This window comes from Macrotis lagotis, chromosome 1 (genome assembly GCF_037893015.1).
Source record: "Macrotis lagotis isolate mMagLag1 chromosome 1, bilby.v1.9.chrom.fasta, whole genome shotgun sequence".
Lineage (NCBI taxonomy): Eukaryota > Metazoa > Chordata > Mammalia > Peramelemorphia > Peramelidae > Macrotis > Macrotis lagotis.
In genome coordinates this window covers 628,910,868-628,938,319 of record NC_133658.1, presented here as the reverse complement: position 1 = coordinate 628,938,319, position 27,452 = coordinate 628,910,868, and the positions used below count along the sequence as shown (strand labels likewise).

General features: G+C 32.5%; 1 protein-coding gene and 1 long non-coding RNA gene across 6 annotated transcripts in view; one reads left to right on the top strand and one right to left on the bottom strand.

Annotated features, from left to right (window-relative positions):
- Nucleotides 1–27,452, top strand: part of LRP1B (LDL receptor related protein 1B) — a 2,479,914-nt gene that overhangs the window by 2,277,722 nt on the left and 174,740 nt on the right. For all 4 annotated transcript variants that reach the window (XM_074215080.1, XM_074215079.1, XM_074215078.1 and 1 more), the window contains 8 exons: nt 2,473–2,579; nt 7,340–7,469; nt 11,318–11,424; nt 11,700–11,832; nt 21,729–21,851; nt 24,167–24,292; nt 25,569–25,706; nt 27,302–27,436. In XM_074215080.1, the coding sequence (XP_074071181.1) occupies nt 2,473–2,579; nt 7,340–7,469; nt 11,318–11,424; nt 11,700–11,832; nt 21,729–21,851; nt 24,167–24,292; nt 25,569–25,706; nt 27,302–27,436 (999 nt within the window). The remainder of the gene's footprint in view (nt 1–2,472; nt 2,580–7,339; nt 7,470–11,317; nt 11,425–11,699; nt 11,833–21,728; nt 21,852–24,166; nt 24,293–25,568; nt 25,707–27,301; nt 27,437–27,452) is intronic.
- Nucleotides 6,426–9,219, bottom strand: LOC141507442 (uncharacterized). 2 transcript variants are annotated; one of them, XR_012474136.1, is made up of 3 exons: nt 9,135–9,219; nt 7,739–7,834; nt 6,426–6,633 (listed from the first exon to the last, which is right to left on the bottom strand). It is a non-coding gene; the product is annotated as an uncharacterized LOC141507442 (long non-coding RNA). The 2 variants fall into 2 exon arrangements; XR_012474137.1 differs by having other exon boundaries at nt 8,863–9,211.

Genomic DNA, 27,452 nt, shown 5'->3' with positions numbered 1-27,452 from the left:
ACTCAGTTAATCTATGGTTAATCTGCAAGATACTATCATCCTTGGTAAAGCTTGGTGGTGAAATAGAGAGAATACCTAGCCTGCAAGCCTGGAAGTCTGGAAGACTCATCTTACTGAACTCAAATCTGATGCTTCCTAGCTGTGTGAACCTGAGCAAACCACTTAACCCTGTTTTCCTCAGTTTCCTCATCTGTAAAATAAGTTGGGGAAGGAAATGGCAAACAACTCTAGTATGTTTGCTAAAAAAAACCCCTCAGGAAGAGTTGGCTACCACTGAAATGACTGAACTATTTCAAGGAAACTTAAGATTCAGAAAATGCAATGGATTTAATATAGTCATATACCTAGTAAATGTCAGAGTTAGGACCCAAACTCACATTCTCTGTCTCCAAAGCCAGTTTTCTTTTTACCATACTATACAATCTACTTACTTCAACAGTTTGTGTTTATTTATAAATAGAATAAATGATCAAAAGTGGGTTTGCTAAACACAGAGAAATGATGAGAATCATTTGCATAGAAAGATCATTTTCTACTCTACTTAGATAATTTCTTGCAAGGAATAATAGAAGTAAGAGTGGGAGAACTGTTTGCTTGTTTGTCTTTAGAATCAGCATGTATTTGTAAGAAAGAAATCACACATATACACACATAAACAACTGTGCACTATCTTTATAATCTTGCAACCACAATGGGTTTTGATCCATTCATAAAGCAAATTGCATCAAATCAAAGAACTGTAACTATCTAATATGTGATACACAATTTTACTTTCAGTTAGCATGAATGGGGAAATAAAACATTAAAGGACAAATTAATCTTGTTATGCAAAACCTCCAAAGGACAGTAATTTATAGAGTTTTGATTCATTTGTAAGGAGTTAGACATGACCATAGGCATCATATTTATTTTCACTCCATTCCTTTAACAAAAATCCATTTTATTCTCTATGATTTTAGCCTTTCAGCTTCCTTTCCTAATTTTTTTCCCTTTCTTCCTGATAAAAGCTAATGTATCAGTGGAAGAACGAAGGGTGAGAAGACTTTAATGTAACTGGAGTGACTAAATGGGGAAAAAGAAAAAGTAATAGTCAAAAGGTGATGGCTCTTCAGCTTAGGGTTCACCTTGTTTAGGAAATATGTGCTTTCATAAAACTAGAGAAATCATATGAATTTTAGTTATCTAATGAGTAGGAAAAAAGTGACAATGAAGGAAAATGTCTTCTTTCCATACACATTTAAAATGAAAGGGGGATTTCCTGTAGGTAATAATGTCAGCACCTCAATCTTTGAAAGACTTTGTACTGATTGCATCAAGCCCAGGAATGTTGCAGATCCTTCAAAATGAGATCTAAAATCACCCAAGAGAGTTCATCTGAACTTCTCACCCCCCAAAAAGGACAAGTTGTTGAAGAATACCTATTATTAAGATGATTATATTCAGTTGAGTGAACTACCTCAGTGTTAATCTACATGCATATATATGTATGTATATATGCTCAAAAATAAACTTATATTTATGTGTATGTATATTTTTATATAAAGTCTTGGATAGCTATTAGAAATGGACAAGGAACTGGATCCAGAATGATGTAGGAGAAGAAATATCTCACTTTTGCTTGGGAGATCTTGCCTTGCTTTTAATAATCTCAAATTTATTTGAAACAAAAGCCTCTCTTTTAATGTCTGTAATGCTGGTAAATACTATATGGGATAAGAATCATAAAATACTAGTCTCCTAAAGAACAAAATTGTTAGTCATTCAAAAGACAGTAGAAAAATAAATGACAGATGCAATTAGGCTATACATTTAATAACAGTTTTTATCAAAAGGATCTATAACAATTCCATACAGTCAATAAATCAATAAGCAATTATTAAACACCTACCAGGAACTGTACTAAACACTGGAAATAGTTGTAGGCACACAATTAACACTAAGCAAAAAAAAAGATATGATCAAATAGAAGAATCAAGATAACCAATAAAGAGGCAAGAAATAGAGACTTCTCTTCCCTCAAATGCTCAAAGTAGTCCCATTGTTACTGTCTATGAACTAGGTGAATTTCAGCATGTCTATTTAAAATAAATATGTATAATGGCATAACCTCAGCAACTAGAAAAGTCATTATTTTGCCACAATTATATGTAGATTTTCATAACTATTCATTGTGACTGTCTTTTTATTAAGCAGTGAGGTATTTACCTTTTGTCTGTTTGCCATTTGTTCTTTAATGTCACTTTCTATTCATGCCTTTTAAAATAAGTCTAAAAAAGTCATTATAATATATACTGTAGCTACTCAGCGGGACATTTTTCCTACACAGTTTGCTTGTTTTGCTTGGCTACCTTCCAATTTGCTTTTTCTTAATCTAACCTCATGATTTATAGGATATAGATTTCAGAAAATAGTGGCACAAAATAGACTCACACTTTTTAATTTTTTAAAATTTTTTGTTTCTCTCTCCTCCAGAGCCACAAACCTGTACCTTGAAAGACTTTCTTTGCACAAATGGGGATTGTGTTTCTTCGAGGTTTTGGTGTGATGGAGATTATGATTGTGCAGATGGTTCAGATGAGGTAGGCAACTTTGCAAAATGAAACTAATTGAAAAACAATTCTCTAGAACTACATTTGTAATTATTATTATTCAGTCCAATGAGTGTGACTAGGATAGATATGAAAATACCCTCTACTTCTAACACATTCAAATAAGTGTTAAGAACTATCCAATAAGCTGCACACAGCCAGCATAGGGAATAGTTCTCATGCCACTATTGACAGTTAATTTTATAGTCTATTTTATCTCAAGTGGTAGATGGCTAGATTGGGAATAGATGTTTAGAAACTCTATTCCCCATAGCTGATGTCCTTGCCATCTGTGAATTTGTCTATAAACTTGCTACAATATTCACAGACATGACTAATATTTTTATGTTTTTTAAATAGTAACTTTTCTACAATTTCTCTTCTTCAAAAGATGTAAACACGTTGCCTTCAATATGAAGTAGCAATTTTCCTTAGATGCAGAGTGCTACTCATTGATGTTATGGCCACATTCATATTTCCTGAGTGAAAGATTAGTATTTATTTTGATAATTTGAAAATGAAGGTGATGAAGATGATTAGAGGAAGATGAAAAAGATAGGCCATATACACATTTTGTAACTCAAATGGTTTTGTAAAAATATTTAATATATGACTAAATAATGATGACAAAAACTTGCATTTATTTTATACTTTAAGGTTGGTTAAAATGAAAATATTTTCAAGGGCAAGAAAATATTGTTGTAAGAACACTTAGGGCTTAAGATAAAATTCCTAAAGGAGCCTTAAAGAACACACACAAACATACATACATATACACATTTTCAGTAGATATGGTTATGTATGCAATACAAATAGTAAGTACAGAGTTGAATTTATTTGCAAATATTTATTTTTTCTTTTATTTTAGTGATAGATGTCAGGGAAAGCATATTCCTTCATTTTGAAACATGATTGTAGTCAATATAAGAAGAATTATCTAATTTTTGTTCTCTCTGTCTCTCTCATCTAGATAGTATTCATTAATATTGCCTGCTAGCTAGAGGATCTGTGAACATAATCTGTGTTCTAGCTTCATTAACTGCTACTTAAATATTAAATGAGATTTAATAGGTTTAAAGTTCTTAAAGATATTGAAATCATCTCCAATCTATTGTCTTTTTCTTTTAAGCACTTCATTGCTGATATCTACACCTTAAAACCATTATTTCTTCAGTTGGTGTCAATCACTAACCTCTAACTTGGATTTTCATGATTCATCCCTGAGAATCTGAATAACTTGCTTTATTATTCATCAGAGATTATCCTTGACTACAATGAAATGCTTTAAATAATGTTTGTGTGTAGTGAAATATTTGCCTCCATGAACAGGGAGTCTCCATTTTGTCTCTAGAACAGAAATGTAGCTAAAAATAAGATCCAAGAGTTGTGGTGATCATAGAGATGATTCTGACAAAAGAAAACTGATTTAGCTCTAAAGGAAGTTGGTAGAAATTAAATTTAATAAACATTTATTATATCCCTACTATGTTCAATGCTAAAAGGAAAAACAAGAATTCCACAGAGTTAACCAGCAGGTTAACATACATCAATAAGAAAACAGCATTTAACTTCATCAAAAGTAAAGTGCAAGAAAAGCTTGGAGTAATGTAGAATTCTTGGCTTAATAAGGTTATCATATGAAATCAGTTTTATACTGACAGTAACAATCCATAACACTTTTATTATGCCCTGAAGGCTATTTATGAGCCAAAGACATACTGTACTCAACCCTATTGATTAGTAATAAGGACGTGATCCTAGAAAGATCAGCTGAGCACTTTCATAGCATTCTCAACAGATCATTTATCAACCAATGTTGAAACTATTAACTCTATATTTCTATTCTAATTTCCAACTGAAGAAGAGGCTTTGAATGCCATCAGATTCTTCATGAGTAGCAAAGCACATGGTACTGATTCCATTTCAGCAGGGAATAGATGTTTAGAAACTCTATTCCCCATAGCTAATGTCCTTGCCATCTGTGAATTTGTCTATAAACTTGCTGCAATATTTATAGACATGACTAATATTTTTATGCTTTTTAAATAGTAACTTTTCTACAATTTCTCTTCTCTTCTCTGCTCATATATAAAAGCTACCCAAAATCTTCCAGGTTAAATGACAAGAGGAGATTATCCCCCAATTGTGGTCTGTGGACATTGTCCATCTCTCTAAAGGAAAGAGAAATGGGTAGTACTGTGACAGTCATAGTTATTGCCAGAAATATTCTTGCCAGAATCTTCCTTAATAGGCTGATCCTTTACACAGAAGATGATTATCTACCCAAAATCAGTGTAGTTTCATAAAGTGTTGAAGACCAGTATTAGGTGTTTGCTGTCCTGCCATTCCAGGAAAATACCAGGACTAGAACAGAGTTTATACAATGTCCTCCAATCTGACCAAGACCTATGAATACTGTCAGTCATGAAGACTTGTGGAAGATCATGGCAAAATTTGCTTGCCTAGAAAAGTTAATCAGTATTGTGCTCCAGTTTCATTACAGCATGCTTACATAGATTCTAGACAATGGATGATGCTTTCGCATTTTCTCAGTCACCAGAAGTATGGATGTGTCCTTACTCTCATGCTTTTTAGCATGATGTTTTTAGTTATGTTGAACTCCTTCAACAAGAATGAAAATAGCATCAAGGCCAGCTATCTCACTATGATAATTTATTTGATTTAAAAAGGCTACAAGCTAAGACTAAAGAGAAAGGAGAGCTGGTGTACAATATTTTGTTCACAGATCACAGAATATTCAGTGCAGTCTCTGAGGCTGAGATGCAACAGAATATGGATAAATTCTTTGCTATTTGTGCTAATTTTGACCTGACAATACCAAGAAAATAGAGGTTCTCCACCAGTCAATATTGCATCATCCATATGTGGAACCATCAATTATAGCACAAGGAGAAATTTTGAATATTGTGAATAATTTCACTTACTTTGACAATATGCTTTCCAGGGATATATTCATAGATATTAAGACTGGTATCTACACAGTCAAAACTAGCTCAGTGTTTGAAAGATTGATGGAAATTGTGGTAGAAAAAAAATATTAGGCTGTCTATCAAACTGAAGGTCTACAGAGCTGGTATGGTGACCTCATTGTATGATTGTGAAACTTGGAATATGTAAGGTTAGAAAAAAATGATACAAGGTCTCTCTGAAGAACTTTGGAATTAATTGTGAGATATGTGAGACACTAGTATGGGATTACACAGTGTAGTGTATCCACAGTCAAAGACTGCTCCATGAGCAAAGCAAAACTTCAGATGTGAAAATTTAAAAACCTCTCCACTCTAGTTGTTCAAAAGAACTTTTTGCTTTGGTTTTTTTAGGTTTTTTTTTTTTTTGCAAGGCAAATGGGGTTAAGTGGCTTGCCCAAGGCCACACAGCTAGGTAATTATTAAGTGTTTGAGACTAGATTTGAACCCAGGTACTCCTGACTCCAAGGCCGGTGCTTTATCCACTAAGCCACCTAGCCGACCCCCAAAAGAACTTTTTTGTGCCTGACCTGTAGTATAGATTTAAGAGTTTACCTTGTTCTAATTAGTCATAGTTAGACACCCTGTACCTTAACCCCAGAATAGTGATATCCTCTTCAAGTATGAAGGACAACTAATCAACCAGACAATAGTGATGTCAAAATCAAATAGAAACAGATCCCTGCTGATTTTGACTTTGAAAAACTGCAAAAGTAACAGCATGTCTCATCATATTTTTTCTTAAATATTTCCCAATTATATTTTAATATGATTTCACTGTACTTTAGAAATTATGAGGGCAGTGAATTTGACAAATAATACAAAACTTTTTCTTTTATTCTTTCTTTTCTTTATTTCTGTTCTTGACCTCTTCTTGCATAATGTGCAGGAAAATGAGCATGTTGAAACATAGAAGAGTCTGGAAGTTCCTTTTTCTTTCCCATTTGTAAAGAGTAGAGCAGGAAAAGAGCAGGAGTAGTAACACATAGTTCATTTACAAGGTGCTCTGATAACAGTCTGTAATTCAGTCTCAGCTCATGTGTATAGAAAAGGAATCCCTATTGGGGAGAAAAAATCGTGTAGATGTAGAAAAACTCTGACCCAGGTCTGGAATTTCAAAATAATATTTTCTTTTGCTGTTTTATTTATTCTCCATGAAGGTGTATATTCTTAGCTGATATATTTTTATTACTTGGTTCATGTAAATAATGGAAATACACAGTTTAGGAGCATAAAACTTAATATCTGTTGAACATGACCAAGTATTAAGAGATCATTTGAAATCCTAAAGATTGAATGATAATTGAACATGAGAGAAATAAGACAATGAGTAAATATACAGAAAGAAAACTCTGGAGAAAGAGGCAGGTATTAAAAATAAAAAAATATATATATTATCTTTATGTAACATACTGAGGCATTTCTTATCCAGAAAAAATACAATGCTCATTGATTTATTTAAAATAACATTTCTCTAAAGGAGCATTCTTTCTATGTAATATTTATAATATTTGGCTACTATAACAAATAAAGTCATGTCACACATTATTTTGTTTCTTCATTTTATTGTAAATCTTACTGACCTCACAAAGCAGCATGAAAATAAATATCTTGGCAAATACATTGTATTTTTTGCTTTATATAGACAGATCCACAATATGACAATATTTTTGGAAAAAAGTCAAAGTGACTGATTATATGTATTCATGTTTGTAAACACCTGACAGAAGATCCAATTTTATTATTTTTGTTACATTTTAACAGAGAAATTGTGAAACAGGTTGCTCCAAAGAACAGTTTCAGTGTGCTAATGGTCAGTGCATATCTGCAAAATGGAAATGTGATGGACATGAAGACTGCAAATTTGGGGATGATGAGAAAAACTGTGAACCAGGTAAAAATATAGCAATTCTGTCTATTTTTATGTGACCATTTAGCAGCATAAAAAACTATTTAAAGAAACCAATGCTGGCTAATGAAGATAGGAATTTATTATATCTAGGAAAAATATTATCTAGAAATAAAATTATCCAGAGATAATATTCAAATAATTTTAGCTATTGAATTGATTTAATGCATGCATGGAAGGAAGGAAGGAAGGAAGGAAGGAAGGAAGGAAGGAAGGAAGGAAGGGAAAGAGAAAGAAAGAAAATTGATATTTACCTAGAATTTCAAACATTTTCTACAAACTCTGTGTTTCTGATTTTCTCATGCTTACACACCATTTGGAATTGCTGTCCCAGGAGAACACCATGAAAGCTGTGAAAAAGAGTATGAATATACAATACAGATTTTTAGTTACTGAAATTAAGCTTGTGAACCAAGCTTAATAGTATATCAAACTAGAATCATCTCTGGTTATGTACCAAAAACCAAAGAAGAAAATAGAAAGCTAGATTGATAGGGACCAAAATATCTTAAAGGAATAGTTTCACAGCTTTCCAGTTATGAAATACAGATAAGACATTTTATTTTAAAAATAATTCATGAATATATATATATATATGTATATATATATACCAGCAGGTATATCATCATTTCTTAATTTAGTTCAAAATTTATCTATGCATCTGATGCTATCCAGAAAGAAAATGCATGAATTCACATAATTGACTTAATTATACATTAATCAAGTGTTATATATGTTATTGTATATTTGCATATACCCCATTATATGATTAGTTTATTAGCTTTAGATACTGGTCATTAAGTATTCTATAAGTTTCCTAGAATGGGGAAAATATCTACCCTTTATGCATGATGCATGACTTAGCCTCGTTTAATCTAGTTTCCTCTGCAAAATTAAGAGGTTCATAAGGTGGTAGGCAACCAGAACAATCACTTCCCTCCTCCTTGCTAGGTTTCTGGATCTGGGGATCACAAAACCACTCTCATGCTCTTTTGATATTCTGACACTTACTGAAACATTTCCCTCCCCATGATAATTCATCCATGACTACCCTTTCCAGTACTAGCCAATCTTTGAATCACATCCCTGATGCACTAGTGATAATGAATCAGTCATCATAATCCTTGGTCCTCATTGCCAATCCAGACACAGAACACTCCTCTCCCTCTCTCCCACTCCCTTTCTCACTCCCCTCCCCCATACCAAAATTCCACAACCTCTCATCTTTTGAGTTCTATGAAAAGCAGATTTATTTTCAAGTTTTGATTTTAGTTGACAGTATCTATCAAACTCTACCACATTCTTCTTGCTTTCTCAAAGATTTCAGTACTTGATCTACCCCAGCTCCTCTAATCCTAGAAACTTTTATCACACATACTGTGTTTCTTCCAATATCCTCATTTCTTTTCCAATATTCCCATTTCTTTCATTTGCTTATCTTGGATGTCCACTTTCACACTCCATTTTATTTGCAAACAGGAATTGTTATACTCTTGATCTTGCCATCACCAACAAGTCGTATTTTTATGTTCATAAACTCCGTAATTTCTTTAGCTGATCCTAATTATTTATCTTTCCATATCTCCTATCCTTAATCTACCAAGGGAAAAAATGTTATTGAACTTTTTTTCACTGTAATGAAAATAAAACCTCTAATTTCTCTCCCCTTCAGAAAGCAATAGGTTTTTCTCCTTTTTCTCCATTTATCTTCCTGATAGCTTGCTCCCTCTTCTTTCTGACTAATAGCAGCACAAACACTTTTCCCCTTCATTAAACATCAACAGTGTTCATTGTCTTCATTGTGACCTCATTTCCTTTATCCTGCAGCAGCAACCTTCACCTTATATCTCATTTTGATTCTTCTTCACTAAATTGCTTGAAAAAATCTATCTTTACACAATGCCTGTATGTCATGTCCATTTTCTTCTAAGATTTCTTCAAACTTACCATTCAAATGTACCCACTCTCTTCAAAGTTCTCAATGATATTTTAATTATAAAATGAGATGATCTTTTCTCAATTTTCATCCTTCTTTTCCTCCTTTGCATTTTCTGACACTATATTACAAGTTGAATAATATTTTTTCTGCTTATGAGTTGACAGAATCATAAAGCTTTATAGAGAAAATAAGAGTCTTTTATCCTATAAGCTATGTACAGGAAGAGATTGCTTCCTAGGGACCCCTATAAAGTTTATAATGAGAGGAAACTTATGAAACTGAAGCTCACAGGGAAAGGAAGCATGTATTTGGAAAAGCATTTGTCACATTTGCCTAAGATGGAAATGAGGATAAAATAAAATATTTAATTGTAGGTTATTTCTTATTATTTTATATTAATCAATGAATTATATTATTATATTATAATTGTAAATAAATTATAAAATAAAGTATTTCAGGAGAATTACATATTTAATATGACTACTTGAGACCTGGCAATTTTATTTGATTGTATCTTACAATATGAGTGTATCTTTTCCACTGAAAGTTAACTTTATGTACTTTGGGTTTTTTTGAAAGAATTTCATTTTTATATTAAACACATAAATGAATATGTTCTCATTATGACTCTTATTTCCAGTTAACTATAAGTAAAGCTTGTCAAGTTGGTAACAACCTATCCAATTATAAGGATATAGGACAAAATAAATAGCCTCATAACTGTTAGTTTGGCAAATCCAAGTTAGGAGATGCATTTAGGTGGCAAAGTAGATAGAGGGCCAGGTCTACAATTAAGAAAACTCATATCTCTGAGTTCAGAAAAATCTAGATTCAAACATTTACAAGCTATGTGGCTAGTTATTGTTAAGTCACTTAACCATGTTTGCCTCAGGTTCCTCACCTGTAAAATGAATAGGAGAAAGATATAGCAAACCAATCCAATATCCTTGCCAAGAAAATCCCAAATGGGATGATGAGTCAGACATGACTTAAAAATGACTGAAACAATGTCAAATCTAGAGTAATGACATAATAGCAGGTGCCATAAAATATTCAAATTATGTTTTTCTAAAAATTACTTTTTTGTCTTGAACATTTTTATCTTCATTTTGAAGAAGCATAGAGAAATGGGAGTAGGATAAAGTATTGTCATTGCCCCAAAAGAATACACTCTATTCTAATTGGTGCAGTATTAGTGAAACTGATAAAAATGTTTTGCTTTATTAAACTTGGGAATCTTATGAATCCCACAGATGATACAAAATTAACAAAATAGCACCAAGTTAGAAATAGATTTAAAATTAATTCTCCACTTTCTCCAAAACTCAATTATTTTTATAAGCATTTTATGTTTAAAAATACTATCTTTACTCCTTAATTATGAAAAATACAAGTAGTATATCTTGAAAACTGAGATAATGTGGCATTAGAGATCATGGAAAGAACACTGAATTTGGAATGAGAAAATCAGATTCTGACTGTTGTTCGCTACTTTTGTGACTTTGGACAAGTTATTTAATCTCTTCAACAGCAAAATGAATTAATTGGATCAGTTGTCTTTAAGGTTAATTTTATTTCGAAATCTGTGATCATATAACTTTTTTACTAAGATTAATGAGAAAAAGCCATATTGTACAATTCATTACAATTTAGCATTATTTCAATTATTTGACAAAGTAAAAGTTTTTTTAATATTAAGCATTTGAAATTAAAAGAGAAAACAATGTATGATAATTTATTTTTTCATTAACTATGAACTATATTAAAATTGTTTTGAGTGAATTATGTATGCATTTCTGATAGTAGAAGTAATGTTGAACAAATAGTAAACTTGTGCCCTTTTACCGGAATTTGAGATATTATGTTTAATGGCAACATTTATGTTTTTAATTAGCTTCTCCTACGTGCTCATCGAGTGAGTATATATGTGCCAGTGGAGGATGTATCTCAGCATCTTTAAGGTGTAATGGAGAATATGATTGTGCAGATGGTTCCGATGAGGTAAAAAAAAAGCAACATTCAACTACAATTCTTAAATCATTTGACTTTAGCTTTTGGATAATGAAACTGCAATGATTTGAGAGATGTTAATATAAATAAAAGGGCATCCTTGTTTTCAAAATGATAAGTTCCATACATTTCTCAGAGTAGAAGACATTTAAAGGAAAATTGTCAATATAAATGAGATTCTAGAAGTATTGGTTACCTGTTTGTTCTGTCTGTGACTATATCTTCATCAGTAATGAAAACAGCAATATAAAACCATATTTTCACAGATGGATTGTGTAACTGAGTGCAAAGAAGAACAATTTCGATGTAAAAACAAGGCCCATTGTATCCCTATCAGATGGCTATGTGACGGAATCCACGACTGTGTAGATGGCAGTGATGAAGATAACTGTGACAGAGGTGAGGAATTCTTCTTATACTGAAATGATGATGGGGATGTGAAATTACTTCATGAACTAGAAAATACACACAATACAAATAAATTTAAAGAATATTACTACTATTTGTTAAAATGTTAAATTATAGTACTATTATTCATTAAATGACCCTTCTTCATTTTCTTTATTTTCTTTACATTAACATACAACAGTGTGTGCATTGAATTTATTTCACTTTTTAATATATCCTCCATTATTGAAATAACTACATGCTTTCCAATATGCTTGTGCTCTAGTAGCCCCATAAAATTTAAAAATAAAAAAAATCATGTAACTACTAATTTGATGGTCATTAAGATCATTGATACACAGCTAAGTGGTTCAGTGGATGGAGTGCTGAGCCTGAAGTCCGGAAGACTCTGTTTCATGAGTTCAAGTCTGGATAACTCAAGACAAGTCACTTAATCCTGTTTGACTCAGTTCTCATCTGTAAATTGATCTGGACAAGAAACAAAAATCCACTCCAGGATCTTGACCAAGAAAACCCAAAGTCAAGCACAACTGAAAATGACAGAGCAACAGCAACAACAAAATTAGGAAGGGCCATTGGAGAACATCAATATGGACAAAAACTATAAATAATAATTCTTAGCAACAGAATATCATCATACTAAGAACACTCATGTTGATCTTCTATTATGTTAGGATTCAATGGATCTCTGGTTCATCAACCATTTCTCTTGTGTTGAAGTACTTACAATTAATCAAATCATATTTTCTTGTTATTATTGTTGCTCTTTAAATTTTTTCTGTTCAGTTTTGCACTAGTGAAAATAGTTTTCTATGATATAAGTTAATTTTGAATCTGAATATTTTTTCAAAGTTTTCTAATATATAGTCCACTCAAAGAAAGTAGATTATGGACTGGTTAAACTTCATTTCATATGACAGGTAGATACATAGATAGATACATACATAGATATAAACTTATGAATTTGCATTCCTATGAATATACAATATCATACTAGACACTCTTTTCAGTCCCCACTCTCTCTCTTGTTATAATTCAATAGTTAAAGTAAATAAAATTCCTAAAACATATACATGTGGTACAAAAAATCTTCTATTTTGAAATGTTTCTCAGCTCAAATAAAAACAGGGAGCAAGGGGAACAAATTCTGTTTGGAGATCTATATATCAATATTATTTTGAAGGTGCTAGAGTAAATTGGTAAATTTAAATTTAGGCTTTATCTAGTTTAACCCAGTTCAAATTATTTCTCTGACCAAACATGATATTCGTTTTTAGTTACCATATAACAATGTTGACCTGACATTATTTTTTACTATATGTAATCATTGGTATTGCTCTCATAACCTCCTATTGTACTGATCAAGAACAGAACCTGGTAATTGGGATTTGAAATAAAGCTTATCTTAATAAATGTTTTATTTTGTTTGCCTTTTGAAAAATCCTATGAACCTAATTTTTTATTTTTTAACAGATGACAAATTAATAGTCTGGAACATATGATTCATGCCCTTTTAGAGTAAAGCATTTGTGCTATTTTCAGGCTGCTATGGAATCCCCATGATGTATTTTTTTCTGAAATGTAAATTCTTTATAATATAATAGGAAGTCCTTTGACAAGTAGCCTATCACAAAACCACTTTGTATTTTTGTTATAATTATAATTCCATTTATATTTCTGTTCTCCTTGATAAAAGCAGTAGCATACCCAACATTGTTATAGGGGGGAAATGACAATGGTATCTTACTTTACACCTTAGGGAAGTCATTTTTACTTTTTAACTAGAGTGATTTTCTTCAAATGGAGTTTTCCAAGATGAACAAGGGGATGCCAAAACTTTGCAAAATCTGTTTGAATTTGTTTCATTTTTAAAATGTAAAGATCAATGATTATTTTCTTGAACCCTTTATTCCAAATTAATAAAATTCATTATTCCAAAAAGCTATATATTTTAATTTTATAATTAAAATCAGTGAAATAAATATACACATTTCATATCTTATTTTTCCCCTTGTTTGAATGAAGAAAATTGAGTTAAAACATATTATTTCACATTTTCCCCCCAAATATATTCTAGAATTGTTTTTGTTTCATGACATAAAGATCATCCTTACATTGGTTTGGCAATCTTTTTATCTAATTGCTTTCCTATTATCTTTCTAACAAGACTATTTCAAATAGCTTCAATCCTCATTAAGCCCTTAGTCTCAACTGTCCTTATATACCAGACTAGCAACAGTTATATTTCTTCTTCCTTCTCTGATAGTATAGAGCTTCTGGAACATAAGAACTCTCCACTGTCTCCATTTTTAATTCTTTTCTTCTTGTTATATTTCACATTGGAATAAATGTTTATCCTTATTGTGTTCTACATTCCATCTCATATGCCTCTTTCATGCCTTTGGTTCATCAATCAACTCCTCTTATCTTTTACATCATTAATGTGTTTCTATTGTGTCTGTGTTTTCTGATGACAAATACTCTCAAATTCCCTTAATTCTAATAATTCAGTATCTTAACCCAGATAAGCCTTCAGTCACATCATCTTTTCATTCCCTTTACTGTCATTTTGATTGTGCAGTCTATTTTAATTGTCTATGATTCCCCATTACACAAAATTCATCTTCTGCAATCTCACATCAATTCAATTCAACAAGTATTTATACTCATTCTGTGCCAAGCATTTGGGAATGAGTAAAAACACTATCCCACTGAAATGGTGCTCTTAAAATCCATTATTGATAAGCACCATTTTTATTGCATATCTTTCAGAATCTACCACATTTATCTCTATTATATGTAACATAGTCCCCTACAGTCATCCCCATCCATAAGATTAAAAACTACTACTGGAAGAAATGAAGTGTGTATTTTTCATCTTTGAACCAAACTTAGCACAGTACTTATGTACAGTAGATACTCAATAAACATTTGCTGTATTGGATCAAACTGCCCCACTCCTTAATTTCTGGAGCTTATTTTTCTCTTCTTGATATTGCATCCCCCTGGTTCTCATCTTCAGTTTGTCTGCTTCTCTTTGTCTCTATTCTATCTGTATCTATCTTCCTTTGTCTCTGAGGCTGTGTCAGTCTATCTCTTTGTGTCTCTTTCTGTCCTTCTGTTTCTCTCTCTCTCTCTCTCTCTCTCTCTCTCTCTCTCTCTCTCTATCTCCTCCTCTGTCTCACATCTCTGTGTCTGTCTCTCTCTCTCTCTCTCTGTCCCTCTCTGTCTTTCTCTATCTCATCAGGTTCCCCAGTTGATAGAGTGGAACCCTAGATTTAGAGTCAGAAAGACCTGAATTCAAATTCAGCCTTAAACACATACTAGTAATATGACTGTGGACCATTCACTAAATTCCTATCTGTCTCTGTTTCCTCAAAAGTAAAATAGAAATTATTATTTTTTCTACCTTGCAGGGTTGTTCTCAGGTTCAAATAGGATGATATTTATTTTTTCTTTTTTATTGATATTTTTAAAATACATGTTATGACAGTTTTTTGTCATTCATCCATATGCATATGTATATTTTTAAATCACAAAAATTCCTTCCACCCTTCCTTCCCACCCCTTTCCCCTCAAGCAGCAAATAGGTTAACATTATACATATAGATTTGTGATAAACATGTTTATAGATTAGTCATTTTCAGTATGAAGAATTAGGATTAAGGGAAGGAGATATATAAGAAATAATTTTTAGAAAGTGTTTCTCAGATTCTGAAGGTTTTTATTTTTATTTTTGGTTTTGTTTTGCTTTGTTTTTCTTCCTCTGGATTGGGATAGTATTGTACATTGCCGATCTAATACGGTTGTCTTAGTTCTCTAAACTGCTGAGAGGAGCTACTTCCTTCAAAGTTGATCATCTCATAATGTCGTTGATATGTACATTATTCTCTTGGTTCTGCTCCCTTCTCTCAGCATCAGATCCTGTAACTAATTCTATGCTTCTCTAGACCATTGATGGTTTCATATAGAACAATAATAATAGGATACCTGTAACTTGACTTGTTTAGCCATACCCCAATTGATGGGCATGCTCTCAATTTCGAGTTCTTTGCCACTACAAAAAGAGCTGCTATGAATATTTTGGAAAGCATTGGACTTTTTTCATTTTTTATGGTTTCTTCTGGATATAGGCCTAGAACTGGAATTGCTGTATCAAAGGGAATGAACAGTTTTATTGCTCTTTGAGCATAATTCCATATTATTCACCAGAATGGTTGGATCATTTCACAACTCCACCAGCAATGCATTAATGTCCCAGTTCTCCTACAACCTCTCCAACATTGATCATTTTCCCTTTTTCTCATCTTGGTCAATCTGATAGGTGTGAGGTGATAACTCATTGTTGTTTTAATTTGAATTTCTCTAATTAAAAATGATTTGGAGCATTTTTTTCATATGATTGTATATAGCTTTAATTTATTCATTTGAAAACTTCTATTCATAACCTTTGACCATTTATCAATTGGGAAATGACATATGTCCTTACAAATTTGATGCAATTCTTTATATATTTTAGAAATTAGACCTTTATCAGAACTTAGTTTTGTAAAGATTCTTTCCCAGCTTTCTGCCTTCCTTCTAATTTTGGCAGCATAGATTTTATTAGTACAAAAACTTTTAAAATTTACTATAGTCAAAATCATTCATTGTGCATTTTAGAATGTACTCCAATTCATGTTTGGTCATAAATTTGTCCCCTTTTCATAGATCTGATACTTAGAGTATTTCTTGGCCTATTAATTTATCTATGGTGTTGCCCTTTATGTCCCATTTTTGACCTTATTTTGCTATAGGTTTGAGATGTGGATCTATCCCTAGCTTTTGCCATACTATTTTCTAGTTTTCCCAACAATTTTTGTCAAATAGTGAGTTCTTATCCCAGAAGCTGATGTCATTGCATTTGCCAAAGAGGAGATTATTGTAGTCATTTACTGTAGTTTCTTTTGTATGTATCCTAATCCAATGATCCATTTCTTAATCAGCACTGGGCAGTTTTGACAACTGCCACTTTATAGTACAATTTTAGATCTGGTAGAACTAGGCCACCTTCCTTTACATTTTTTTTCATCATTTTCCTTGCTATTCTTAACCTTTAGTTGCTCCAGTTGAATTTTGTTACTTTTTTTTCTACCTTGGTAAATGAGTTATTTGGTAGTTTGATTGGTATGGAACTGAATAAGTAATTTAATTTGGGTAGAATTGTCATTTTTATTATATTAGCTTAACCTAACCATGAGCAATTGACATTTTTCCAATTATTTTGATCTGACTTTATTCGTGTGAGAAGTTAGGATGATATTTATAAGGCACTTATCAGATTGTATAACATAAAGTATCTAATAAATGTTGGCTCTTTTCCCCATTCTCCCTCCTGAATTCAAATGATCAGCGTCAAATGAACTACAACTCAGGTTACTGAAAGAACCAGCAAATATAATTGCTGAGAATAGACATTCCATTAATTTGGTAAATGTGACCTGAATTTCTGGCAAAATTAACATATTGATAAAGGAATGATTTATAGAACAGGGACTAGACCTGGGATTTCATTGGTATAGGGAATTCTATGGAATGAAAACTCCACTCCCAATGCAAATCAATACATTGTCTATACTTTATAGTCTCAAGAGTATTGCCTAGCCTAAAGCACTGAGGAGTTAAGTGAATTGCCCAAGGTCACACAGCCTTGTGACAGAAGCAATACTTGACCTCAGATATTCCTGGCTTTGAACTAGAAGTCTTTCCACTAAACAATACTATTGCTAGTCAGTAAATAGTTCAATAACAATGCTACTTGATTATTAAAAGCTGGAAAGTCATAGTCAAATATAATTCATGCCATATAACTTCATTTCCTTTTTTGACAGTTAAGCTAATTAGCTCATAAAGAAATATTGTAGCAGGATTTCATTAAGGTAATAATATTTTACTCATTGTTTTCTAATGGATAATATGAAAAAACTGTTAGGCTATTTTTCCATTTGGAGGATTTAAAACTAGTTTAATAATGAGACTCAAAATTTAGTTACTTACAGATTAATGTCTACTCAAAGGGAGATCTCTAGTAGACAGGTTTACAGCAATATACTTTGAATTGTGAAATTCAATATTTTCGTACATGAACTAAGGTGAAGGCATATTTGTCATGTTTACCTATTTGCTAAAGACAAAAAAGTAAAAGACTATGATAATGTATGAAAGGAAAATTAAGTTTAATAATATAAGAGAAAAAAATAAAATTATAAAACAGATTTGGCTAGCCAGAAGGTCATCTTGATAAGAGATGAGGCTTTCATTTCACTTATAAATTCCTCTAATTGCTTGCTGGATGTCTCCATCCAATTATCATATCTAAATTGTTATCATATCTAAAATTGAACCCGTTATCTTATCCTCTAAACACAGTCTTCCTCTAAACACAATCTTCCTCCAAACTTCTCTGTTTCTATTGAGGACACCTTCATTTTTCTAGTCCCCCCAAGTTCACCACCTCAATATCAACCTAATTTCTTCATTTACATTCATCACAGTGTGTAGTCAACCAACAAGTCTTGCCAAATGATCCCTACATCATATCTCAGATGTAACCACTCTCTTCTTAAATTCTAAATTCATACAAGAGTTCATCATTTCTCACCTGCATTACTAAAATAATTACCTATTGGTCTCTAATCTCTCCCCTTTCTGATTGATTCTCCCAACTGATATTCCTAAAATGAAGATCTGCTTCAACTTTTTAGTAACTCTCCTCTTTGCTACAATAAAATATTAATTCATTTGGCATTCAAAGTGCTTCACGTTTATCATGGAAATGGGTGGCTATAATCCCATAACCTGGGGAGCCAAAGGTTGGAAAATTTCTTGAACTCAAGAATTCTGAAATGTGCTCTATGCTGAATGACCCCACGAAGTTCAACAATAATATGGAGGGACTCCAGAAGAGAGGAGATAGGGAGGAGGAGGTAGGAAAGAGCATCAGTTTACCTAAGGAAGGATTTGATTGTCTTGATCAGAAACTGCAAATAATCTCTAGTAGAATCTGGTCTGTGAATAGTCCCCACACTTCAAGTCTGAGTGAGGTGAGAAAAGAAACTCCCCATCTCTCTACTCTCTCTCTCTCTCTCTCTCTCTCTCTCTCTCTCTCTCTCTCTCTCTCTCTCTTCATTATATGTATATATATGCATATATTCATACACATATCTATCAATATATTTAAAATCTTCACAACTGATATTCAGTCTATATTTCCATATTGATTGCATGCTCCTTTCCTTGTTTGCTTCCACTAAACTAATTTAATTGCTTGTGCCTTATGCATGTAATTTCATCTCCTTCCTCAGCCTTTCCACAGGCTTTCCTATACGTTTAAAATCTGCTCACTCCTTGTGTGACACTTAGTACCCCATTTTTCTTCAAGGCTTAGCCGAAGAATCATCTTTTCCATCAGTCTTTAAGCCTTTCCCTTTACTTTTTTGTACCCTCCCTAGAGAGAGAGAGAGAGAGAGAGAGAGAGAGAGAAAGAGTGAGTGAGTTAACAGTAAACTGTTATCATGCCTAGAACACAGGGATAGGAGCAGACACTAGATTTATGATCTTACTGGAATAGAAAATTCTGGGTGAGAAAATACCTTAAATGATAGCTAAATAAATCTTTATCAGTTGTTCATTTGATTGAATAAATCTCAACAATGTGATGTGTTAAAAAAAAAGTCATCCAATTCAATCTTTAGTTGAGGTAAGAGTAATAATATTCAAAATATCAGAAGTAAGTATGGATCTACTATATTCTGGTCCAATCATACTACATTGAAAATGTTATATCTATTTTGAAGTATCTCATTTTAGGAAGGATATTAAAAAAATATAAAGAGGAAGGCAACCAGATTGGCAAAGGGACTAGAGACCACATTGAAAAAAAAAAGATATTTTGAAAGGACTAAAGTTTGTTTTTTTTTTTAGCTCAGAGAAAAGAAAACTTAGAAAACATATGACAGTCTTCAAATATTTGAAAATATTTAATGTGGAAGGAGAGTTTAGATATGATGTCAGTCCCAGAAAAGAAAAACTAGAAAGAATATAAAAACAGTGTTGGGAAGGCAGATTTAGTAATTCACTATGATTTTAAAAAAAGGCTTCTAGCTATTAGAATTGAACAAAAGTCAAACATGCTGCCATGATTGATATATTTTCCCTTACTTGAGTTTTTCAGATAAAGACTATATTTTACATGCAAATTGTCCAACTTGAGGTAAGAATAAGATTGCATGGGCTTTGAGACACTTTCCAACTGTGAGACTCTGTAATAACTACAAGTCCCAATTTTTTTTCTTCAAATCTTAGCTACTTTTCAAGGTTTGATATAAATGTCATTTCCTCCATAAAGCCTTCCTTGATTCCATTTGTCAAAAGTTATTTCTTCAAAATTTATGTATCACTTCATTTTTTAAATATTGATGTACATGTTTACATATTTATCTCATATAATTATACAAATGCACATATACATACAGACATAACATGTAGTAAGTTTTCTCTTAAATTTTGCATTCCCTTAGGGCATGTTTTTTTATATTCTACCCTGAGCATCTCTTTTCTCAGAAATTTTGGTGATCACAAGATTTTTTTTTCAAGAAATGCATAATCTAATTGTCTCCTTTATTTTACAAATGAGGAAACTGAGACATAGGGAGGCTAAATGAATTTTTGCAATGGGTAATTTAGCAGCAGAAATATGACTTGTGATCTGGCTCAGGATAGAGCTAAAACTTCTTTATTGCCTATACATTTTTTTTACAGTAGTACCACAGGCTACTTGGAAACAATGAAATTAAATTATTTGTAATCCATATAGGAAAATAACAAGCATATAAAAGTAAAGATATTGATATACATAATAGTATTGAGTTTCTGACATTGTTGGTCCTTTGAATCCATGTCTACATTAGAAATCAAATTGACCATCATGATGGTCAAATGATTCAGAGTATAAATAAGAAAAAGTTATTGTGATTGTTAGAATGACAGCACATTTGAATGACAGATTAAATCATTGTATATTAAAATGTCCTAGTATAGTGTGAATTGAAACAATCTCATTCAAAAGCCATATTCCAATTTTATTAGTTCTTTGTTAGTTCTTTTTGAACAAACTAAAAATAAATTTTTTAGACAACCAATATAATTTATTTGTAAGAACTGATGCATTTTTTTCAAGTAGTCTCATCCAGTTTCTATAGCAGAAGTGAGCAATGATAGGTTGTAGGGACTTTCTTAATTGTCCTTAAAAGTCCATTGCTTATTGTAATATAAAATCAGTAGAAAATATTACCTCCCATCCCCTTCCCTCTTGGTGTTCTCTGTTTTCAACAATCCAATGTGTCTGTATCCCAGCAACAGAAAAATTCCCCACTGATTTTAAAGAAAAGTATTTCTGCCTGCCAGCACAGCACATTTTTTTTAATTCAAATTATTTCTTTTAAAAATTTAAATGTCTTTGAATTTCTGTACTGTAAAGATTGTGTAGGATGTGAGTGAATATTTGAAAAGCAAGAGAAAATTCATCTCATGAATATAAAAATGTGATAAGATAATATGAAAAATTTGAGATAAGAGCTTCTCTGCTCCTTACAGTATTATTTAGAAACTTAATGTATAATATTAATAATTTTAAAAATTATTTTAATATTATCTGCTTTAAGAGCTATTCAAAGAAAAATATATGTATTTATACACAAGAAACACTGAAAACTTTGTTCTTAAAATATAATTAGTATTTAATATAAACTCAATAACAATTTGGATAACAATGCTATATGTAATATATAGTATATATATTACTATAACATTTATTATAATAATTATGATGCCTTCTTTTCTTATTCAAGGTGGAAATATTTGTCGTGCTGATGAGTACCTTTGCAATAATACACTCTGTAAACTACATTTTTGGGTGTGTGATGGAGAAGATGACTGTGGAGATAACTCTGATGAAGTCCCTGAAATGTGTGGTATGGTTTTTTTCAATTAGCTCTCACTTTTTTTTTTCCCCTTAGATATAATGTACCCAAAAGAATCAATGAACTTGGGACAAAGAAATAAAAATTTCAGTTTAGGGGCTGTATGGGTGAAAATTACCATTACTTTCATGACAATTAATAGAAATAATAATGTTTACATTTTATGGTTTTCCTAAATTTGTGCTCACATATATTTACTCTATTCAATCGATCAATCCTCTTCTGCATGTGATGATTTTAGTTGATTTACCCTGTTGAAATGTTATCAGCAAAGATGTCATTAAGGACTCTGCCATCATACAAAACTATTTTTAATGCCATTACTGCTGGATATATGAGTGAAATACAATCATACATGTAAACATGCAAATAAAGAAATCATCCATCTCCATCACTCATCTATGACAATTCAGAGAAGATACAGAATAGAGGAAACTTAACTTCTGAGGCAGAAAGATGAAACAGTGAGTTATTTAACATTTTAAATCTACAAGTTCACCATCCCTGATATTCTGCAAATGGATGCTGCTTCACTTTATTCCTGCTCCTCATTGACATTTATTTTCACTTTCATGCGGAACCAAGCAACAAACATAATTGTATGTGTGCAGATCATCAGAATGCTGAATTTCTTCCATGTTCCCCAGGTTCAATTTGCCCTTTTCCCAAATCTTCACATCTTATATTAGTGTGGGAGCACAATTTCACCTTTAATTTAATGGAAAATGTAACCACTTTGGACACAGCTAAATCACACTTAAGGTGAAGAGAAAAACCTCAATTTTACTTAAAATCCTTGTTCTATTTGGTATGTAAAGTTAAAGCTGAATTTCATGACGGAATGACATTGGAGACTGATATGAAGGAAAAAATGAAGCAAGGTTATGTTCAGGAACAGCATTTACAGCTTAAAAGTCTCTGTAGAGATTTTTCACTCCAGGGACAATAGCACAAAGGTTTATTCCCCAGTCCCCATTCCATTCTTCCCTATAACCTTAAAAGACAGAAAAGGCCATGCTGAGATCACTATATTTCTGAATTAGAATGAAATGTAATGGTTGTGATTGCATGGCCCACATATTTTCCAATCTAGATATCCTGCATTATTGAGTTAGATGCATGATTTGGGATTTGCTTGAGTGTGGAAAGGTTTTCATTTTCTTTTTGTTCTACAGAACTAAAATGAAAAAAAAGCACAAATAACTTATTGTAGGGCTAAAAAAAATAATAAGATAAGCTTGAGTCCCACCTGGTCAAAGAAGTAACTCTAGGAGAGGATTTCCCCAGGACTGCCCAAAGGCGTAGAATCCCTAGGTTGATTCTATGAAGCTATTAGCATATTCTATACAACTTCACATTTTGGAGAAGAGGAATACAACTTTCTAATGGAGGACTTATGATGGACCCAGGAGTGACATGAACCATGCTCCAGATTCCATCTAAGCTTCAGATCTGAGTGGACTTGCTGAAACTATATAACACATTTGGGGTATACATGGGGGAGTGTGGGGACCCCTGACACCAAGCTGTCATAAAGCCATATGATAACTCAGATAACTCAGAGAGGTGTACTTTCCCTTGGGTCTCCTGTGTTTGAAATTGGGGTGAAGAAATGGGGGAGAAAAAAAGAGGGTGAGAGGTGGGGGGACAGTGAGATAGGGAAGGAACATTTCCTATATTCCAACTATTCATAAATAATAATAGCAGTTGTTAAAATCTCCCTATGTGCACACACACATGTATACAATCAGATCGATATTTTTTTTTCCAGAGGAGGAGAGTATAGAAACGTTTATAGTTCTAGTATTTCTAGAGTGATGAGTTTCATTTCATTTTCTTTTCAGTAGGAGGCCTGATTTTTTTCCACATGCAACATGGTGCCTATAACATATGTTCTCTCAAAATCATATGCTGTGTGAAATTGCTCTTTGGGATAGTTGTGTCCTAACACCATGTATAAATTATAAGCATAATTTAATGTGGTACACTGAGTGAAGTCAACTAAGATAAGGCATCTAAAAGTGAGAGCATGAAAGTTGGCTCTTTTACTTATTTCATAGGTCCTCTATTATACAGTCAAATCTTAGATTTGCCTGGACTTTATGATGATATTAAATTAGCCAAGGAACAAATATTTTTTGTGGTTAATGGAAATAATCAGAAGCAGAAGCTTCTAATACTACATTTTTTCCAGTGTCCACAGATCGACAATTTCCACAATAAAAAGAAGTAGAACACCCATTTGAACAAAAAAAAAATCAAAGGAGTAAAAAAAGATGACTATTTAAATTGTTTCTTTCTTGCAGCAAAGTTTCCATGCCCACTCACCCGCCCCCATAGATGCAGAAACAATCGTGTGTGCCTTCGACCTGAGCAGATTTGCAATGAGATGGATGACTGTGGTGATAACTCCGATGAAGATCATTGTGGTGGTAATGCTATTTCATTTGGAATTCATTCCAAACTAGTGATAATAGAAAGCTTAATTTAATGGTTATTAGGTTTTGAATTCAAATTTCCCATTTAGTGAAATAAAAGATGTTACATGTGGTCTGAGAGTTTTCATGCAGCTGCTTTGCTTTATGGCAATAGATTAAAATAGTTGAACATTATTAAATTTGCAGAGTTTCTACAATAGACTGTTTCAAAGGACATAATACTAATACAAATATAATATATCGCAATTTCCAAAGCACTTTACTCAGTTGACCTTCACAACAAAACTTTGATATGGTGCTTTTTATTATCATCCTCATTTTGTAGATGAAGAAAACTGAGGCACAAAATGGGTAAGTGACTTGTCTAGGGTCATGAAATTCTACGTCTGGGGCCAGGTTTAAACCTAAGACCTTCTTGATCTCAAAGCATATCCACTGCAGCTGCCTCTATATGCATATATTTTCAGTGTAGATGTAAATGTTTATGTTAGATAAACGAGTCTGATTTGGTGGAAAGAAAGCTGCATTCAAGTTCTTACTCTAGAATTTACTACTGGGGCAAGTCCCTTACTCTATATAAATTCTCACTTATCAAATAAATCACTGACAGTCTCTACTAGTATAGGAAAATTCATCTTTGTAGATGAAAACATATTCCAATGAGTAATTATATATAGATATAGAACATTTAACAAACATACTATACAAGAGAAGGTATCAAAACCAAATAGAAATGGAGACCATTAATCTATACATAAGAGACCCTGAAGTCACATATTGATTTCATTTTTAAAATTAATGTTATGTTTTATTGCATTTTTATTTCATGAAATATCTCACAATTATATTTTAATCTGTTTCCGGGAATGTTCAGGAGCATTTGAAACCATGTGAAGCCTATGGATGACATCTGACACTTTTGCTATACAGTGTTATACAGAGTTATACAGTGCTCTACAGTGTCATGCAGTGTTATACCATGGACAAGGAAGAAAACTTTGTGTTAGGAATACCTGAGACCAAATCCTCTTGTTATTTATTTGGCCATGAAACCCTGGTCAAGTTACTTAACTTCTATGTGCTTCAGTTCCCTCAACTGTAAAGTGAAAGGCTTGTACTCCAACATCTCCAAGGCCCCTTCTAGCTCTAAATCTGTGATCTTCTCATCATATCTTTTATTATTATCACTTGCATGTAATGAATGTCCAGTGAAATTTGTTGACTTATCAAATGATTAAACTACTTATTGCATTTGTTTATAATTTCATAGATAAGTTTGCATTTAAAACAAGACCTTGCAAAAAGGATGAGTTTGCCTGTACTGATAAAAAATGCATACCCATGGAGCTACAATGTGATCGTTTCGATGACTGTGGAGATGGTTCAGATGAACAAGGCTGTAGAACAGGTGAGTTTGCTTAAGAGTTAGGCTACATTAAGTCAAGGCAACTAGGTGGCACAGTGGGTAGAATGGATAGAATACCCAGCCTGGAGTCCAAACACTGGCCTCCGACACTCACCGGCAGTGTGATCCTGGGCAAATCACTTAACACTGTTTGCCTCAGTTTCTTGTAAAATGATCTGGAGAGTTGTAATCTTTGTGATTGAAACTAAAGTAGCATCTCAGAGGAAGGAAAGCACTTTGGAGGTCCTTAAGTACAAACTTTATTCAAACATACAATCCATTACAAGTGTCTATTCAACCTCTTACAGGTCTACAGTGATGAGAACTTGCTACCTTCTGTTTCAGGGCATTCCAATTTGTAGTAAAAGTAATAATTGGGGATTTATGCTTAGATCCATCTCCCTAAAAAATTACTTCAGTATTTGTTACTTTGACAAAAAGATACTTCTTGCAACTTGGTGTAAGCAAAGTCTGTTTTAAAGCAATCCTTTCATCCCTGTTAAAGCAGTCCTTTGTTTTGAATCCCTTAAATTGATTTAAGTAATTAACAGTGGGGGGGTGGGGGGTGGAGGGAAGATAAAATCTAAATAAGTACTTTCATTAAATTGTTCAAAGTTCAAATAACAGCTCTACCTTGAGCCTTTGAATCCCTGGCCAGAAACATTTTTATGAAACAAACAAACAAAAAAGCTTAAAACTAATATTTCAGACAAATACAAAAATCAGTATTTATCTTGAATCATGGGGAAAATGAAAATCCTTTTCACCTTTTGTATTATCAGTAATTTCTCATTTGTTTAAAGCATATTTTCATTCTTCAGGATGAGTTTTAAGAAGTTTTAGTTGTTCAGATCCTGTGTTAGTAAGTTTACATTTTGTTACTATTGAGTATCTAATTTTTCTTGATTGGAGAAAATCACTAAGCTCATGACTAAATGGCATATAGAAACTGTTTTTAAAATATACATAAAATAAATTTGGTGACTTTGAATTTTGGTGGTCATTTTGGAGTTATGCCTCATTAAATGATGATAACCCAACAAGAAATGGCAGTATAGAAAGAATATAGACTCAGTATGATATGTATCCTAATCTATAGGAATCTATAGGAAAAACACTAACTCCTGGGGACTTAGAAATCGTGTTCACTTTTCAAGCATGTCCCTAGAAAACTGTCTCCTGCTACATCTCTAGAAAACTGCCACAATGTGCTACAGATTTAGAAAAAGAGTGAAGCAATATCCCTTCTACTATAAAAAGCCTCTCTAACCTTTCCTTTTATAAAATAATGCCTTCTCAATAGGATGTTCTTGTGGGTTCCCACTAGCAGCAGGTCTTGGTAACAGCTTGAAGTTGTGGCTAATGACACCATCACATATTCCATCTAAATTATATTAGCTGTAAATTAACCCACTTTTTTCTGTTTATGCATCTTTCTAAGGACTAAGGGATCATAAGGAATGAAAACTATAATCTTATGCAATACTAAAAGAACAATCCAGGGAGAAAATTAATATAATTTTCAAATAAAAAAGATGCAAAGCTCCCACATTAGGAATTAGAATATATTTGATTTGACCATACATTTTTAATCCTAGTTCCCACTGAATATACCTGTGAAGATAATGTGAATCCATGTGGAGATGATGCATATTGCAATCAAACACAAACATCTGTTTTCTGTCGGTGTAAGCCTGGATTTCAGAGAAACATGAGAAACAGACAGTGTGAAGGTATAGTACATTTCAT